Consider the following 19,751-nt stretch of genomic DNA (forward strand, 5'->3'; position numbering starts at 1 on the left):
GGAAACCATTTACTACGCTGGGTGGTAACCATATACGGTAACAGAATCATGGCGCCTGGTGGTTTAGTGAGTAATTACAGCGTTTCATTCGGATTGAGCCAGTACAATTTTATATCCAAGGTTGATTGGGGTTTATAGCTCACGTAATGCCACTCAGGGATGAGTGAGGCTGGTCATCCTTTTAAATGTCAGGACCAGCATGCTGCTCGTGGGGAAACATAGGATTGGATGATGGATGGATGGATTTAAATTAAGATTTTGAACTAGGGCTTGCTATGTTTGTAAGTATTGTTTAAGCACTATTGGCAGTTCATTGCAATATACAGTACTGTATTTTTGCATTTGTGTGATGTTACTGAAGGAAGTTGTACTTGAACAGCCTTCCATATTATGTTTTTTATTTGTCATTGCATGATTGATATGAGATTTTAATCACTGTATGTCATCAGCTATCACTACATATTATACTGGTACTATGTAACTGAAGACAACCAGATGCATTAGCCAATAACCAGCCCTTAAATGTTCTGCCCTGTAGCTAGTAGTCAAACCTCAGGCCCTACGTCTTGCAAGGTGTAATGTGGGGCTGGATTTTATTAATACTTTGACTTGTTTGCAGCTTTCCACAAGGCAGGGAAACCAGATGAGGCCTTCCGTGTTCTAGAGCAACTTACAATGAATGCCGTAAATGAGAACCGCTTTGATGATGCCGGCTACTACTTCTGGATGCTTTCAATGCAATGTCTGGATATTGCTGCAGATGAGTAAGTATTGGTATCTGTAACTCATGACTGGATATGTCCTATGACCTGTGTGAAAATAGAGAATGAACATGAAAACAGGACTTACAGCTGATGATGATGCAGGTAGGGAGAAAGAGTAGGTTTGTCCAGCTACAAATAAGCTGTCATTTGTATAATTAATCATCAGGAGGATGGGGTTGGAGCTGGGTTTATTTAGTCTAGACATTAAAGGTGAAAATGACCAGTAGCCTGCCAGTTAGCAACATTTTATGAAAAATATAACCCAGCCACCTCATGAAACTAAACTGTCATGGGCTGCAGCCAGCTAGAGCACTATAACCCACTAGACTGCCAGGCATCTAGAAGTTGGATGAGGGCAGCATTGGCTTCATATACTACATCAACGCACAGCATGGACTACCCTTGATCTCCCTGTGTGCAACAGAGAACTGTTCCAGGAAGGGGAAAGTTTTGCTCAAGTGTGGCAGTCGTATAAATTGCAACGATTATACAAAATCCCTCTGAAAAATTCTTCCCTTCATCTGACGTCAGTTTTATGTGGAAGTTAAATAAAATGGCGCAGTGAAACAGTTATTTGTTTTAGTAGCTGTGATACATATGCAGCTAATGAAATTTTAGATTATTTACTCAGGATTTTGACATTTTTAATATGCTGATGATGCAGTACTGCTTGCAAATACGGGACAAGAACTTGGTAGACTAGTGAAGAGTTTTGTTGATGTCTGTGAGCATCATGCCTTGAGAGTAAAAGTAGAAAAGAGTAAAGTGATGGTTATTGAGAGAACAGGTGACTCCCATTGTGATGTTACAATGAATGGGGGATAGACTGGAATTGGTGAGAGAGTTCAAATACCTGGGTACAGTGATAGAAGACAGAGGAAAATGTGCAAAAGTAGTGGAAAGTAGAGTGGCACAAGGAAGGAAAGTAGCTGGTGCTATGAAGGCCTTGATAAAAAGCAGAGGCTTGAGTGTTGCAGCTGTGAGAGGCTTACATTGAGGAGTGTTAGTGGCAACTTTAACATATGAATGTGGGACTATGGTGTGTTATGAAAATGATAAGTCAAGAGTGAGAGCAGTGGAGATAGGACTGCTGAGGAATGTGTATGGAGTACAGAGAGTGGATAGGATACGAAATAATGTGATTCATGAAAGATGTGGATTGAGGAAGTCTGTGGACACCAGAATCGAAGAGAGTGTACTAAGATGGTATGGTCATGTAGAGAGAATGGATAACAATAGAGTGGTGAAAAAGGTATATATGAGCAAATTTAAAGGAGGGAGGAGGTGAGATGGGCCAAGGAGAAGGTTGAGAGATTTGGTGGGTGAGTGTGTGAGGAAGAGAGGTATGGAAGTCAGTGAGGCTAGGGGACTGACGAGAGATTGAGCTGGCTGGATGTATATTGTGAGGAGATGTGCATGATCAGGGATTTGGCATGCCTTTTAAATGTGACCGCATCTGGATTGACTCTATCAAATACGTTTATGTGAAGCTACAGAACGTGATGAATGTTTTTGGCATATCAGATAGAGCCAGGATTCCGGGGGCTTGAATGATAAGTGAATGGAAGCATGGCCCATTGAATTGGGCAGACTTGGGCTGTCTGGATGTTGCTACTCCTCACCCTGCTCAAGGGTGAAAGCGGAGGTCTGGTTGATGATGATGATGATGATGATACCCAGGATTTTGGCTGTTAACTTGCTGTTAATTTCTGACTCTGTGTCACCTCATTGAAGGGTGAGAAAAGAGGTGTGAGCGATGGTTATGATAATTTCTTAGTAGTAGTAACATACTGCATTTTGAAGTAGGTAGTGATGTAGATTTTTTTAGACAAATTAATATGTCAAGGATATGTGTAGTACATAATTTGGAATTGACCTTTACCTGTAGATGACTTGTAGGTGGTGATTTATAGTAGGCATGTGTAGTGTGAGAAAGTAGGTTTACTGAAGGGTGAAGAGAAAATGGGCTTGCTGAAGAAAGTGTGAAGGAAATTAAAAAGTGAGTAATTGACATTAAACTGATGCAATGATGAGTACAGTAGGTGAGCCTGATAAAGAGGATATTTTTTTGCTCTGTGACAGTTGTTACATAGCCTATGATTTCATCATCCTTTGTGTAATTCTAACGTACAGTATGCTGCATGTTTGATCACGAGCATGTTCTACCTCACTCCCCCCTTCTACCCTTATAGTAAAGTAAGTTGTTCTTTCTGTTGTTCAGAGCAGGATTGTCAACTCTTTGTCCCCATGGCTTCATTTGCGCGTCCTCCTTACAAGTTGTATCAAGCTCTGCCGGCCCCTATATAATGAGCTCAGTCTCTGCATTATTGCCACTTAGATCTACTCCTCATTTTGTTCACATCTCTGTCCTCCCCTGTACAGTTGTTATTATTGTGAGTGCTCAGGAAGTCTCCAAACATCTAGCAGCTGTTATTGCATTTTTTCTTGTACTGTGTAGCGTAAGGTGTTAATTCTTAGGCCTAGCGAGATTTTTTGTAATTAATGTAAAGTTTTTTTTGTCAGTCATTATTAATAATATTTTGTATCTGTAATAATATATCTTGCATTCACTGAGTATTATCTGGTATTTTCATTTTATCAGGGCTGACTTAGATAAATTTACTTTTGCTAATTTCGTGTTAATAGAGGCTATTGCAGTTACCCATATATTTAACCTGTTTTTTGCCATTACATTATCCTTATGAGTCCTGAATGTTTTGTTGTTAGTTTGAGCATTAAACTTTAACTTGTAATTTTACCTAACTCTTTTGTTTTGAACCTGGAACTTTACGGGACAGTAGTGATTTTTAGTATTCTCACTTAAAGTGTACATTATCTTTCTCTGTTGCATAACATAAATTTGGCGACCTCTTATCAGGATATTCAGGATATTATCATAAGGATATTGCTTGATATATTGTGACTGTGATTTATTCATGATGTCTACTATTACTACACTTGATGAAGCCAAAGATTTTTTGTCAAATGTGCAAACAGTGTGTGATGTAGAAAACAGAACAAAGAATGAACTTAAGCTTGTTGCTCAACAATTGGGAATTGCTGTTCGCTCTCATCATTCTAAAGATCAAATTGTTGACATGATTAATGAAAGCTTGTTTAATGTAACTCCTCGAAATGAGCAAACACAGATTGAATTAGCTAAGTTACAGCTAGCCCTGCAGGAGGCTCGTGCTAAGGAGGCTGAATTTCAGGCAAATGCTAAGGAGGCTGAGTTTCAGGCTCGTGCTAAAGAGGCTGAGTTTCAGGCACAAGTTGAACTTGCTAGGATTCAGGCAGACCATGAGTATCGCATGAAACAAGATGGAACTGGATCATCTAGCTCTGATGATTTTGATGTGGCTAAAAATGTTAAACTTGTCCCTCCTTTTAATGAATCTGATTTAACAAAGTATTTTCAGTTGTTTGAGAGGGTAGCTACAGGTTTTAATTGGCCCAAAGAGTATTGGCCAGTACTCCTTCAAACTGGTCTCACCGGTAAAGCTCAAGTAACTTATGCATCGTTGCCTCAGGATCAATGTGATAATTATGATGTAGTTAAGAGCTTGATTCTTAAGGCCTATGAGCTTGTTCCTGAAGCCTATAGAGTAAAATTTAGGACAACTTATAAGCAAGATAAGCAATCCCATGTAGAGTATGCAAAAATCAAAGAAGATCTGTTAGAGCAGTGGTTAAATTCTAAGAATGTGGATTCTGATTTCGGTAAATTTAAGCAGATGATTTTGCTGGAGGACTTCAAAAGGTGTATTTATAAAGATGTAAGCCTATATCTTGATGAGAAAAGAATAGATAATTTGTCTGATGCTGCAGTTTTAGCTGATGAATATGTTCTCACTCACAAGAGATATTCTAAAGAGAAAGGGAAAGCTGAGAGTAAGTACGTTGCCTCTACTCAGAGTACAGGTAACAGGAAAGAGAATAAAGATGATGTTTCTCAGGAAGTAAATACCAGCTCCACCTCTAGATTTCAGAAAAGTAAATGTACTTATTGTAGTAAGCTTGGTCATACTACGGAGAAATGTTTCTGGAGACAGCGTGATGTGAACAAAAAGGAGTCTTTAAATATTCAGTCAATTGGTCTAGTGTCCACCCTTGAGAGTTCCCAGAATTCTTTAACTGAGGTAACTGAACCTGCTTTGAGGGGTAAATTAAATTCTCATGATGGAGCTCCTCTTTTGAGCAGTAACGTGGGTGACACTCTCAAGAGTTCATGTGCTAATTTCCTGTCTGATGGTTTTGTCAGTCCTCTGGACAGTAATGACAGGAAATCAGTTAAAATATATCGTGATACAGGTGCTTGCCAATCCCTTATGCTGACCAGTGTTCTAGGCTCTAATGTTAATTCCTCTGATGAAACTGTAATCTTACAAGGTGTAGGGAATAATTACTTCTCTGTCCCTCTGTGCAGAGTGAATTTAGAGTCTGGTTTTGTTAATGGTTCCGTTATGGTTGGGTTGGTTGAGACACTCCCAATGTCAGGTGTAACTTTTTTACTTGGAAATGATATTGGTGGAAGTCAAGTGTGTCCAGCTCCTCAGTTGTCTAGTGAGCCAGTGGCTGCGGCCCAGGATTGTGATGTCCCTGATGTGTTCCCTGCATGTGCTGTCACTAGGGCTAAGTCTAAAGTTACTGGTGACTTAGAGGATAATGATGATGATGATGTTATCCTAGCTGACACTTTTCTTGCTAATTTGGACCACTCACCAGATGAGGCAGTACCCCGTAGTGTTGATAATTTGTCTCGTCAAGAGTTGGTTGAGTTGCAGGTTGCAGACCCTGAGTTGAAAGGTCTAGCTAACTCTGCTTGCAGTGAGGAAGAGTCAGCCGGTGCTTCTACTTGTTATTATATAAAGTCAGGAGTACTTATGAGAAAGTGGAGACCCCCAACAGCATCAGCCGACTGTGAATGGGAGGTTGTACATCAAGTTGTCATCCCTCGTGTTTGTAGGCAGGATATCATTAGAGTGGCTCATGATTCCAGTTTGGCAGGACACCTTGGAGTGAGGAAGACTGTGGCACGCATTTTGAAACACTTCTACTGGCCAGGTATCTTCAGGGATGTTTCCTGGTATTGTAAGTCTTGTCACACCTGTCAAGTTGTGGGGAAGTGTAATCAGACCGAAAAGGTTGCACCTCTAGTTCCCATTCCTCCTTTTGAGGCGCCTTTCACCCGTGTGTTGGTGGATATGGTGGGCCCTCTTCCTAAGACTTCTTCAGGATTTTCTTATGTGTTGACCCTGATTAATATGGCTACTCGTTATCCTGAAGCCATTCCACTTAGAAATATCTCAGCAAAGAACGTGGTTAAGGAAATGCTAGGGTTCTTCACAAAGTTTGGTCTGCCCAAGGAGGTACAGTCAGACCGGGGAAGTAATTTCATGTCAAATGTTTTCAAGCAGTTTCTGAAAGAGTTGGGCATCACCCAGATCACGTCTTCAGCTTACCATCCCCAGACCCAAGGAGCGTTGGAGAGATATCATCAAACACTCAAATCGATGCTCAAGAAATACTGTTTGGAACATCAGAAAGACTGGGATAAAGGTCTTCCATTTGTTGTGTTTGCCGCAAGAGAATCTCCAAATGAATCACTGGGCTTCTCACCTTTTGAACTACTGTTTGGCCATGAAGTAAGAGGACCCCTCAAGCTACTCAAGGAATGCTGGCTGTCGGAGGAAGATGGCGTCAACCTGCTGGAGTATGCGATGAAGTTCAAAGAACGGCTGTCCACTGCTTTACAGCTGGCGAGAGAGAATTTAGGAGCTGCTCAGGAGAAGATGAAGACTTGGTATGATAAGAAGTCCAGGTTACGCCACTTTCAGCCAGGAGATCAGGTTTTGATTCTGCTACCGGTTCATGGGCAACCTCTTCAAGCCAAGTTTAGTGGTCCTTATTTCGTGGAGAAGAAACTCAGTGATGTCAACTATGTCATTGCCACACCAGATTGTAGAAAGAACAAGCAACTATGTCACATCAACATGCTAAAGTTGTATCACAGGCGGGACGAAAATAATCCGGTCTGCACTGTAGCTGTTCCACCCGAGTCTGCAAGTGAAGCTCTCCCATGCAGTATGAGCCTGAGTGATAGTTTGGGGAAGAATCCTGATATCATGAATGATCTCCAGACTAAGCTTTCTCATCTACCTCCCGAGGAAAGGCAGGAGTTTTCGGCATTACTTCAGGAGTACCCGCAAGTGTTCCGTGCCACTCCAGGAAGAACCACTGTGTTGATGCATGATGTCGATGTTGGAGACGCAAAGCCAATTAAACTGCCTCCTTACCGTGTGAATCCAGTGAAAGTTCCTCTCATCCAGAAGGAGCTTGGCTACCTGTTGGACCACAAGATGATTGAGCCCTGCCAGAGCGAGTGGAGTTCTCCTGTCACTCTAGTCCCTAAACCAGATGGGTCACAGCGGCTTTGCATCGACTACAGACGTGTTAATCAGATAACCAAAACAGACACTTACCCTCTCCCTCCTGTGGAAGATTGCATAGACAAGATCAGAAAGGCTAGGTACATAAGTAAGTTTGATCTGTTAAAGGGATACTGGCAAGTACCTATGACTGAACGTGCTAGGGAGATCTCATGTTTTGTAACACTAGGAAAGACTTTTGCATGTTCTGTAATGCCATATAGTATGAAGAATGCACCAGCCACTTTTCAGAAGCTCATGAATGTTGTAACGGAGGGTTTGGCAGGGTGTGTTGTTTATATTGATGATGTATTAATCTTCAGTGACAACTGGAAAGATCACCTATGCCTTGTCAGTAAATTTCTTGAGCGTTTGGTTCAGGCTAATCTTGTAGCTAATTTATCAAAGTGTGAGTTTGGTCAAGCTAAAGTTCAGTACCTTGGGTACGTAATTGGTGATGGACATGTTGCACCACCAGGAGCTAAGGTTCAGGTTATAAGTGATCTTCCCAGACCTAAAAGTAGGAAAGAGCTACAAAAATTTTTGGGAATGGTAGGTTATTACAGGAGATTTGTTCTTAACTTTTCAATTCTTGTATCACCACTTACAGACCTACTGAAAAAGGGAGTTAAATTTGTCTGGACCGATAACTGTGAATCCTCTTTCACCAAACTTAAAGCTATCCTATTAAGTCAGCCAGTGCTCGCTACTCCAAATTTTGCTAAGCCTTTTAAGATGGCTGTTGATGCAAGTGACACAGGAGCTGGGGCTGTTTTGCTGCAAGAAGATGATCAGTGTATTGAACACTCTGTATCTTATTATAGTAAGAAGTTCACTCCACCTCAAAAGAACTACTCAACTATTGAGAAAGAGCTTTTGGCCTGGATTTTGGGTTTACAGCATTTTTCATTTTATTTGTGTTCTGGTTTTGACCCCATAGTCATTTATACCGATCATAACCCACTGAAATTCCTTAGTAAGTTTAAAGATAAAAATCAGAGATTGACAAGATGGAGTCTGCTTCTTCAGGAGTATTCATTAGACATACAACATGTCAAGGGGAAAGAAAATGTTATTGCAGATTGCTTATCTAGACTTTAGACAGATTGTTATAGAGTAATAAGAAATTTCCTTTGTAAATTTCTTTTTCTTTGTGGGGAGGTGTTACATAGCCTATGATTTCATCATCCTTTGTGTAATTCTAACGTACAGTATGCTGCATGTTTGATCACGAGCGTGTTCTACCTCACTCCCCCCTTCTACCCTTATAGTAAAGTAAGTCGTTCTTTCTGTTGTTCAGAGCAGGATTGTCAACTCTTTGTCCCCATGGCTTCATTTGCGCATCCTCCTTACAAGTTGTATCAAGCTCTGCCGGCCCCTATATAATGAGCTCAGTCTCTGCATTATTGCCACTTAGATCTACTCCTCATTTTGTTCACATCTCTGTCCTCCCCTGTACAGTTGTTATTATTGTGAGTGCTCAGGAAGTCTCCAAACATCTAGCAGCTGTGAAATTTGAGTATAACTGTTATTGCATTTTTTCATGTACTGTGTAGCGTAAGGTGTTAATTCTTAGGCCTAGCGAGATTTTTTGTAATTAATGTAAATTTTTTTTTTGTCAGTCATTATTAATAATATTTTGTATCTGTAATAATATATCTTGCATTCACTGAGTATTTTCTGGTATTTTCATTTTATCAGGGCTGACTTAGATAAATTTACTTTTGCTAATTTCATGTTAATAGAGGCTATTGCAGTTACCCATATATTTAACCTGTTTTTTGCCATTACATTATCCTTATGAGTCCTGAATATTTTGTTGTTAGTTTGAGCATTAAACTTTAACTTGTAATTTTACCTAACTCTTTTGTTTTGAACCTGGAACTTTACGGGACAGTAGTGATTTTTAGTATTCTCACTTAAAGTGTACATTATCTTTCTCTGTTCCATAACACAGTGTAAAAAATTACACAGGCCCATTCAAAATATGAGATAGAGAGAATTGAAAAACTTCTGGTTGTTTCCAGTGAGCAAGAATATGAAGCGATGATGGACAAGTTTCGGGACTACCAGAAGAGGGCATCCATGTACTATGTCTATCACACCATCCAGCGTTACATGGTAAGGTCATTAATATATGTATTGCTTATCAGGAAAGCTAAGTTTATTCATTTTTCCCTCATCGTAGTGAATGTTTAGGCTGATATGTACAAGTATATTGACTCAAAACCTGAATTGTAATATATGTAGGTTTTGTCTTAATACCCTGTACTGGAATTTGATGTGTTACTGATATCAGGTTAGATTTGTATATCAATACCATTAAATCCATATCCATTGGTTAGTGCGTAGGAAGTCAGGACAAGTTCTTGATTTTTGTTTTCTGAACCTTCATAACTCAAAGAGTTGGCAGGACTGGATGACCTTCAGACCTCATTGGTAGAGGTAATGGATGAATTGGATGGTGCAGGTGGCTTGGAACAATATACTCTATATGCCAGTTTTTTCCTTGGCCACTGCTTCCTAATACATTTAGTAAAGGGCAGAGGTTGAGATAGAAAAATGGAAATATTCACCTACATAGTCCCTGATTACACCAGTGTAATGGACAGAGACTGTGAATGCACCTTTGTATACAGCCAAGGCTGCTGCAGTGAATGTAAAAACTCTTGTTGAATAAGTCCATCAAAGTGTCTTGAGCTGATGGAGAGGGATGTCTTCATGTGATGGCACCATTGTGACAGGGTAGTGGCAGAGGCATAGCTTGGTCTTCATGAATGGGGGGCAAGGTCGGGCCAAGCTCTAATCTGGTAGGGCTTATTGCCACACACTGTCCATTCTTTAAATAAACCATCTATATGTCAGGCCTCCATATTATAATAATACAACTCACAGATAGATAGATAGGTAGATAGGCTGATAGAAGCACCAAGCCAGAGGTAAAAAGAGGCAGTGTGTCAGCAACCCTTGCAACTCTTTAAGTGAAGGAATGTTGGTCTCAAGTACCATGATAAACAAGGGACTCAAGACTGACTCCTGATGCACACCAACATTCATGGAAAACGCATCACTCAAATCTCCATTTGCCCTTACCTGGGTGTGAGCACCCACATACATATCCATAACCACCCTGACCAGCCACTCCTCAATCCCAAGCTTTCTCATTGCCCACTTCACCACCTCAGTAGGGACTCTGTCAATGGCCTTCTCCAGATCAACAAAAACAATGTACAGATACCTTTTCTTTCCTATACATTTTTCAAGTAATCTTGAATAATGAATTTTAAAACACTTTTGCTGTGGTGGTATAGGGTGTCTAGTAGTGAAATGTGGGAAGGTGAGGGGGCACACAAATGGAAGTGCCTTCCATTGGAAAGGCTGATGAATCTACAGACCTTTGCATTATTTCTAAATTAATTTCCTATTCATACTAGTGACCAGAATTGCCATGGCCCCATTACAGTACATGTTATTAAACATTCAGTTATGCATTGTTATGACACACGTGTTTTATCAGGATGATTAAGGTACTTTTTGTTAGAGAGGTAAGGGAGAATGGATGATTTTGGCCAAGTGGCCAGAAGCAGTGTAGGTCTTTATAATGTTTTTCCCATATAGATATAGCACAGTAAATTTTTTGTATCACAGCACCCTGGCAATATTAATTAAGCATGTTACCAGAGGTATTTATCGTATTCTTATACCTTACAGGATGAACCATTCACCTCATACATGCCTGAAGCTCTTTTCAACATTTCCCGCTTTCTCATGCATGAACTCATGACAGCCCATCCTACAGGCATTTCAAAGTTGTATCCTTTTCTTTTATGTCAGTAGAAGAGGTTTAAGGTAAGAGTATGTTGCTGGAAAAATGTTTATTGCGTGCAAGTATGTTTGAGTTCCCTGGGGATGTATGCAGTTAATTTAATGCAGTGTACAAATAAGAATATAAATTGATAAAAAGTCATGTACTGTTAAGGTGATCTTCCACTGCACAGTAATTCAGTGTTATTTATATAGTTTCACTACTATACTGTTCTTTAAGGATTAATTACTGAATTTATTTTTAGAATTCATTTGTAATACTGTAGAACAGTGTAATCCTATAATTTTCCCACTCTTTCAATAGGTCATTGTGGCACCACATTGCTGCTTCTCCATTCAGTTTTGACAGTATCTCCTCCTGCAGTCCTTACTTATTCCCTGTTCCTTCCTCACTGGTTGTCAATGAGTTTAGTCCTGTTATGGTCATGTTTTGTTACATCAATAATTGTGATATTAGGTAGGACTTCTGATAGCTGTGTGATGCAGCTGTGCCATTCCTGCTCAGTATTTCACATTTGTAGGACACACCTCTTTTATATAGCTGGTGCTATGAAGGCCTTGATAAGAAGCAGAGGCTTGAGTGTGGCAGCTGCATGAAGCTTACATGAAGGAGTGTTAGTGCCAACTTTAATGGATGGATGTGAGACGAAAAGTCAAGAGTAAGAACAGTGGAGATGGGACTGCTAAGGAATGTATGTGGTGTGCAGAGAGTGGATAGGATACGAAATAATGAGATTCATGAAAGATGTGGAGTGAGTAAGTCTGTTGACACCAGAATTGAAGAGAGTGTACTGAGATGGTATGGTCATGTGGAGAGAGTGGATAACAAGAGAGTGGTGAAAAAGGTATATCTGAGCGAATTTGAAGGAGGAAGGAGGCAAGATAGGCCAAGGAGAAGATGGAAGGATATGGTGGATGAATGTATGAGGAAGAGAGGTATGTAGTTGGTGAGGCTAGGAGACTGACAAGAGATCAAGCTGGCTGGATGAATGTTGTGAGAAGAAGTGCATGATCAGGGATTTGGCACCCCTTTTTAACATGACAGCGTCTGGATTGACTCTATCGGATACGTTTATGTGAAGCTGCAGAATGTGATGAATGTTTTTGGTGTATCAGACAGAGCTAGGATTCCGGGGGCTTGAATGATGAGTGAATGGAAGTGCGGTCCATTGGACTGGGCAAACTTAGGCTGTCTGGATGTTGCTATTCCTCACCCTTCCCGAAGGTGGGAAAGGAGGTCTGGAAGATGATGATGATTCATTCATCATTTCATTCATCATCCAATCCTATGTTGCCCCATGTGGATAGTAGGAGCCCGGGGCAAGGCAAGTTGGTCCTGACATTTAAGATGAGAGTGACCAGCCTAACTCATCCCTGAGTGGCATTACATGAGCAATATACCCCAACCGTCCCTTGGATGTAAACCTTCACGGGCTCAATCCAATTGGAGCGCTGTAATTACTCAGTAAACCACCAGGCGCCAAAATTTGGTTATTATGTTACCACCCAGCATAGTAAATGGTTCCCTGGTGTACAGGAATCCATTTGGCTTGTCACTCAATGTAAAGTCACCCACAGGCAGAAGGAAAAGGAAAGAATGAAGGAAAAAAAAAAAAACAAGAGGGAGTGTAAGGTCACCAATAGGCAGGAAGACGAGGAAAGCATAAAGGAAAGAAAGACAGAAGAAGATGGAAGAGAAGAAGGATGAAGGAGAGGAAAGGGCAGACACCTGAGAGCAACACTACATCGAGTGAGTGGATGGTGAGCGCCCCCATCTACCACCAAAATATATCTATACAGTACAATCCCAGTTAACCGGGTGGCTTGGGGAATTTACCTTCCCGGTTACAGATTTTTCCCGTATTTCTGATTTTCAAGTCAAATCTATACAAAGGCTATCACAGCAGTAAATACAGTTCAGGTACTCACAAGTCACATTAGGGGTTACACTAAGAGATTCCGCCTGAAAAACTGCCTTGTAAACACACACCATGGTCATAACGCACGTGTGCAATGTCTAGCAATTTGCAGTACTGCACTTTGCACCAGTCCATTGTTTACCGAATTACTGTATTCATTATATGTACTGTACTCATAAAAATTGAAAAATAAAATAAAGAAATAAAAGCTTGAACATTTATTAGTGAACTGATGATGTGTTAAGACTGCACTGTAGAATTATCACGACACCTGTGCGCCCACGTGAGTTTGTTTACGTTTCCGACTGTTCTTCTTCCCCACCTGACCTCCATCACTCCACCCCTCACCCGCCACTCAGCTGTTTTGCAGAAAATAAAATATATGATGTACGTATGAAATGCAGGCATATTATTTATTTTTTTTTCTTCCAACAAAGTAAACTTTCATTCCTATTAACATTTATATTCAGCCATTAGTGTTTTACAATATTCGCCTTTTTCAAGTCTGTAGTGTATGTCCAGCTTCTGTTTCAAGGTAAGCACGATACGCTTACGTTTAGTTTGCACTTTAGGCATTTTGGAGTGTATAAATTACCGTCTATCAGAGGAACACAATAACAAGAGAGCTTGTTTACTGTCTGGTGGCAAAACGCAGACTGGTGATTTTTGGAGGGTGTGGAGGATGACTGAATTCAAGTAGGGGAAAGAGGGGGAGAGGAGGGGTGGTTAAGAGGATTTGCTAGGGATTTACATTAGCCGGAAATGCCTTCATCTCGCTTTGTCTGACTTCACCCAGCCTCACATGACACAATCAAACGACGGTTTGGCGGTCCACTCAAATTGGCGCACAGTTATAACTTACTGACATTTTTACCAGCCCTTGAATTTTCCCGTTGTTCTGAGTATTCCGTTTGTCTGGATACCGGATAGCTGGGATTGTACTGTATATATATATATATATATATATATATATATATATACACACACACACACACACACACACACACACACACACACACACACACACACACAGAGTACATCCCCCTAGTACGCGCATATATGGGTGGCAGAGGACGTCGCGTACTAGGAATTCACGTACTGTACTATGAATACATAAACTTATGGGAAAAATTACTTACGGGTGGCACCCCCCTGCATGGGCAACCCTTGAGATGCCTTTCAGACCTAAATATTGTACTATACAGGGAAACCATCTAAGACATATTACCTAAGATAAAGTAAACCAACAAGATTATGACTTTACTAGGTAAATCAACAAGGATATACCACGTTGAGTACACCGCTTCCCGTCCGATCAGCAAAGTTAAGCAACGTTGGGTCTGGTTAGTATTTGGATGGGTGACCGCCTGGGAACACCAGATGCTGTTGGTATAACGTTCTCCCTACGTGTCAAGTGGGGTTGGTGGAGGATTAGTGCCCCTCCCTGTAAAACAATTAACTCTAAGCCCTTGGCCACCCCGTCTGGGATACATGGCGTCTGGCAGTGAATGAATGAATGAATATTGCTTAACTAAACCAACAAGAAAATGGCTGCTCACCTTTGCCCAAGAGGACAACAAGCGTGATGGAGGTAAGAAGAGGATCTGCGGCAGGATGAGGCACCTAGCGTGCATCTCCTGTATCACCCACCACACCACTTTCGTCTCCAGCACTTTTGACACTGTCACTACCTAATGCACTCACTTCGTTCATAAACCCTTCAAAGCCTATTTCTGACACCTCAGACATTGAATCAACCTCCTGATCCTCCTCAGGATATGGCAGTTCTGATGTTGAAGGGAGTGATTCTTCACTTTGTTCAGGCTGAAGGAAACGGGTGATGAGTGTTTGCTTCCGTCTGTTTACTTCCTGGTTGTGCTTATCAGTGTAGTAGCGGAAGGTTCTGTCCAGTGAAGACATCACCTCCTCCCCCTGTGTGGAGTACAACTCTCATGGTGGGGAGGCTCCCCACATACAGCCCTTCTCAGTAGGGTGGAGTCAAAGGCTTTTTGTCTCATTAACTCTCTTCCTCTTAATGACTTCCTTCGACTTCTGTCTCTTCGCCGCACTGTTGCATCGTTATCTCTTTTCTATCGCTACTTTAATGGTCACTGCTCCTCTGAACTGTCTGCATGCATTCCTCCACCTCTACGACGGGCGCGTAGCACCCGTCTAGCAGCAAACACTCATCCCTTTTCTGTCCAACTCTCTAATGTAAGAGTTAACTGTTACTCCCAGTCGTTCATTTATGCAACAGGTCAACTCTGGAACTGTCTCCCTCTGTCTGTATTTCCTGCTGCCTATGATCTCCAGTCTTTCAAACGCAGTGTGTCCAGGCATCTCGAAATGAATGAATCTTGAATTTGGCTCTCTCTTGTATTTAGTTTTTCTCTTGGAGGGAACTGTTATTGTGGGCTCATGGCCTTTGGTTCCTTCTTCCTTGCATTTAAAAAAAAAAAAAAAAAAAAAAAAAAAACGCGTACAAGGGGGATTGCGTACTCGGAACTCGCATACTGTGGGGATGTACTGTATGTATATATACTCTCTCTCTCTCTGTATGCAGTAAACCCTCGATATAATGACCTAATTGAGGGGAGGGGCGGGTTGTTATATCTGAAAGTTCGCTATATACGACGGGTCGGTATTTCTGAGGGATTACTGAACTCAGTTCGCTATATAAGGGGAGTCATTCAGCCGTATGTGCTCAAACATAACCTAAACTATCTCTGTGAAGTTTTACATGGAGAATTCAATGGTTTTTGAAGTTGTACCTGTAAATACAACACTGTATGAAATTAAATATATAAATACAATACCTGTAATAAGAATACAGTATTATGTAGTGCTGTTACAGTACACTCACAGTGCCAGGAAGGGATACTGTTGTCTCTGTGGGCCAATTCCCGAACTTCCCCCTCATTTAGCAACCTTTGTTTGCAAAATCTAAGGGAAGTTCTGTTGCGATTTGGCTGTTCGTTATATCCAAAATGTACACTACCGGGGTTCGTTATATTGAGGATTTACCTTTGTATATATACAGTAATCCCCGTACTATCCGGACGCCCACTTTCCGGAGATCCCACTTACCGGACATTGTGGGCCTGGACTTTCGGAACCCAAAAATGGCCAAAAAAGAAAAAAATCCCTCCCAAATCCAATTTTTTTCCCATTCGTATTTTGAAATTGCCACGCGGCGCCGAACAGCTGTTAACAGCATGGCCCCTTCATCCTTTCCTTCTTCCCCCTTCCCCCCTTCCCTGTCAGGGTTGCCATTTGGTATTTTTCATTACCAAATGTGGCCCAATTTGGTAATGAAAAATTCATTTGGTAATGAATCTGAATAATGCTTTACCAAACAGATTTTTTACATGAGTATGGAAGTTAAGAAGTCTCTGCATGATGGTATTGTGATCCCTACCCTGACGTATGGAAGCGAGGCATGGACCTTGCAAGAGGGGAACAAGTCAAGAGTGAGAGCAGTGGAAATGAGTTACTTGAGAGGAGCATGTGGAGTGACATGGAGGGACAGGTTGACGAATGAAGAAGTGAAGGAACGTTGTGGGGTAGATGTGGATGTGGTTGAAAAGATTAGGAGAAATACACTGTGGTGGTTTGGACATGTGGAGAGGATGGAGAGTGAAAGACTGACTAAGAGGGTGTATGTGGGTGAGGTGGAGGGAGGGAGAGGGAGGGGTAGACCGAGGATGAGGTGGAGGGATGGAGTTGAGAGGTATATGGGGGAGGGGGGGGTGAGTTGGGGGGAGGGGAGTCAAATGGTGGGTGACAGAGTGACTTGGAGGCGTTTTGTCTGCGGCCACCCTTTGCGGGATTAGGGCGTCGGGCTATAGATAGATAGATAGATGAGGATACACAGAATGGAGATGGTGGATTGTTTGCTCTCTCTGAGTAATCTGCTAACCTACATAGCGTGAAAATAATCATCATGCTGTTAATTATAAGGAAAGTAACTACATGTTTTTCCACTTGTATATCTAATTAGTGAAGTATAAATGCTAGCTTTACGAATTTGGTAATGAAAAGCTAAATTTGGTAATGAAAATTGAGGAGTTTGGTAATGTGGCCATTGCGATCTGGCATCTCTGTTTCCCCGTCACCAGCACTCCCAACAGTTACTGCCTAACTTCGATCACAAGTAGTTGCTCATCGTAGTGGATGCCACACGTGCTCGTTTTTTGTGAATAAACAATGAATAAACTGCAATACCTCGCCACTAGACCACACGGGAATTTACAGTGTAGTGCAACGTTAAGAAATTAGAATTTAGAGTGCAAAGGATTAACTGTGGAGTGCAAATTGGCGGTTGAAACTGGCGTGGTGCAGTTAAGAACAATGTGCAGTGTTAAACAATTATAACTCACAGTGCAAAGAATTAAGTGCAGCACAACACTGGAAAGTGTTAAGAATATATGGAGTAGATGGAAAGTTGTTGAATGCTGTGAAGAGTATGTACGATGGTGCGAAGGCTGCAGTGCGTGTGGATGCGGATCTAAGTGAATTTTTCTCTTTGAAGGTTGGGTTGAAACAGGGATGTGTCATGTCTCCATGGTTGTTCAATCTGTACATGGATGGGGTAATAAAAGAGGTACAAGGTAGGGTAGTGGATGTTGGAGTGGCCATGGTGAGAGAGGATAGTGTTTGGAAACTCCCTGTACTGTTGTTTGCAGATGATACTGTGTTGTTGAGTGAAGACGAAGGAGAGCTGCAAGGCTTGGTGGATGAGTTTGGAAGAGTGTGTAAGAAACGGAATCTAAAGGTGAATGTAGGGAAGAGTAAAGTGATGGTCTTTGAGAGAGGTGAAGTCAGTGAATGTACAGCGAGGTTGGATGGTGAGGAATTGGAAAGTGTGAGTACGTTTAAGTACTTGGGTAGTGTGATGAGTAAGGATGGAGGTTTGGAGGGTGAAATGCTTGAAAGGGTACAGCAGGGAAGAAAAGTTGCTGGTTCCTTGAAAGCAGTGATAAGAAACAGGGAAGTGAGCATGGAAGTGAAAAAGCTACTACATGACAGTATTGTGATACCAACTCTAATGTACGGAAGTGAAGCTTGGACGTTGTTGGAAGGACACAAGTCAAGAGTGAGAGCAGTGGAAATGAGTTATTTAAGAGGAGCCTGTGGAGTCACATGGAGAGACAGGCTGACGAATGAGGATATAAAGGAGCGTTGTGGTGTGGATGTGGATGTGATAGGAAGTGTTATGAGGAACACACTGAGGTGGTTTGGCAATGTGGAGAGGATGGAGGGTGAAAGACTGACGAAGAGAGTGTATGTGAGTGAGGTGGAGGGGGAAAGAGGGAGGGGGAGGCCGAGGATGAGATGGAGGGATGGGGTGGAGAGGTATATGAGAGAGGGGGGTGTGAGCTGGGAGCAGGGGAGTGAAATGGCGGGGGACAGGGCGACTTGGAGGCGATTTGTTTGTGGCCACCCCAAACGGGATTGAGGCGTCTGGCAATAGATAGATAGATAGACAACACTGGATTACTGTACGTGCTGCAAGAGCATTTTCACCACTGCCAAAGCCTCAGAGAAGGCGGCCACAGACGTGCTGTAAGTACCCTGGCTGAGGTACAGTCGGTTCTAATTCCTCATTCTTTGGTTCCTTTTCATTTATTTCATGCTTTATGTCCATTATTGGTGTGAAAAGGGCCTTAAATAGGTTTAAATAGGTGCTATGCATGTCCATTAGGGAGTTGTGTTGGTGTTTTTCTGAGTCAGGCTCGGTTAGGGTCCAAAAGTACAAATCCAGGAGGCTGGGGCCACTTTCTGGACGGGACCACTTTCCGGACATGCCTTTGGCTCTATTACATCGGATAGTGGAGGGATTACTGTATATATATGTATATATATATATATATATATATATATATACCGGTATATATATTTTTATATATACAGTAGAACCTCTTTGGTCCGGACCCCTTTGATCTGGATTTCTGTTAATTCGGACAAAATTATGTTGAAAGTAATTCTAAAGTCGTTTTCAGTATCGGCGTGGAAAGCGATCGTCATTCGTTTAGTCTCGGATCACACTAGGTTACAACATGGGCGCCTGTTTAAACACACGCTAGCATTCGTTGCATCAACTAGTTCACCAACCATTTATATTTTTACGCTGTATTTCAAAAGTTAATCCTCCTTACCGTGCCCCTTAATGCAAGTGTAGCTTCTGCAATGAATAAAGGTGTTAAAAGGAGGAGTTTGCTTACACAAAAATGGGTCAGAATATTCTGCAGTGTTTAATGATTACTGTAGGTTATTTTTTGTACTTAAATGTGCTGTACTTGTACATCAAACATTAGCTTCTTGCCCATATGGGCGTTATCAATATGCCAAAGATGACAATGTATTTTTTGCCCACATAAGTTTTATTTTTATTCCAAATATTACAGTTAATTAATTAATTTATTTTTTTGCCTACACGGGCCTTAGTCACTTACTACAATTTAAAATGTAGGCTAGTTTCTTGTCATGGCCTTACCTGTAAATTATGCAATACAAAACTATTGTACATGATTAGTTTGGTTATTTTAGTATCCTTTCATCTTTTGCAGTTACGTAGGGTTGACATATGCCACATATGTTAATAATTAACAAACATACCATATGTAGATAGTTTTTGGTATGAACTGGAGATTACCCTGATGGTCCGGACAATCTGCTTCGGACAACCCTTCCCCCCAAATAGTCCGAATGAGAGAGGTTCTACTGTACATAGTATATAGTGGTAGGTGGGGGCGCTTTGTGGTAGGTGGGGGTGCTCACCTTCCCCTCACTCGATGTAGTGCTGCTTTCGGGTG

General features: G+C 41.5%; 1 protein-coding gene and 1 pseudogene across 1 annotated transcript in view; both read left to right on the forward strand.

Annotated features, from left to right (window-relative positions):
• The window catches only part of Oseg1 (intraflagellar transport protein Oseg1), an 86,447-nt gene that overhangs the window by 57,908 nt on the left and 8,788 nt on the right, over positions 1–19,751 (forward strand). Inside the window, exons 20-22 of the mRNA XM_080281834.1 lie at positions 620–764; positions 9,220–9,313; positions 10,904–11,004. Of these exons, the coding sequence (XP_080137960.1) occupies positions 620–764; positions 9,220–9,313; positions 10,904–11,004 (340 nt within the window). The remainder of the gene's footprint in view (positions 1–619; positions 765–9,219; positions 9,314–10,903; positions 11,005–19,751) is intronic.
• Positions 14,208–14,328, forward strand: LOC145412023 (5S ribosomal RNA; annotated as a pseudogene).

Source organism: Coenobita brevimanus, chromosome 91, assembly GCF_032717465.1.
Source record: "Coenobita brevimanus isolate Jiangsu-jjx chromosome 91, ASM3271746v2, whole genome shotgun sequence".
In the NCBI taxonomy this organism is placed as follows: Eukaryota; Metazoa; Arthropoda; class Malacostraca; order Decapoda; family Coenobitidae; genus Coenobita; species Coenobita brevimanus.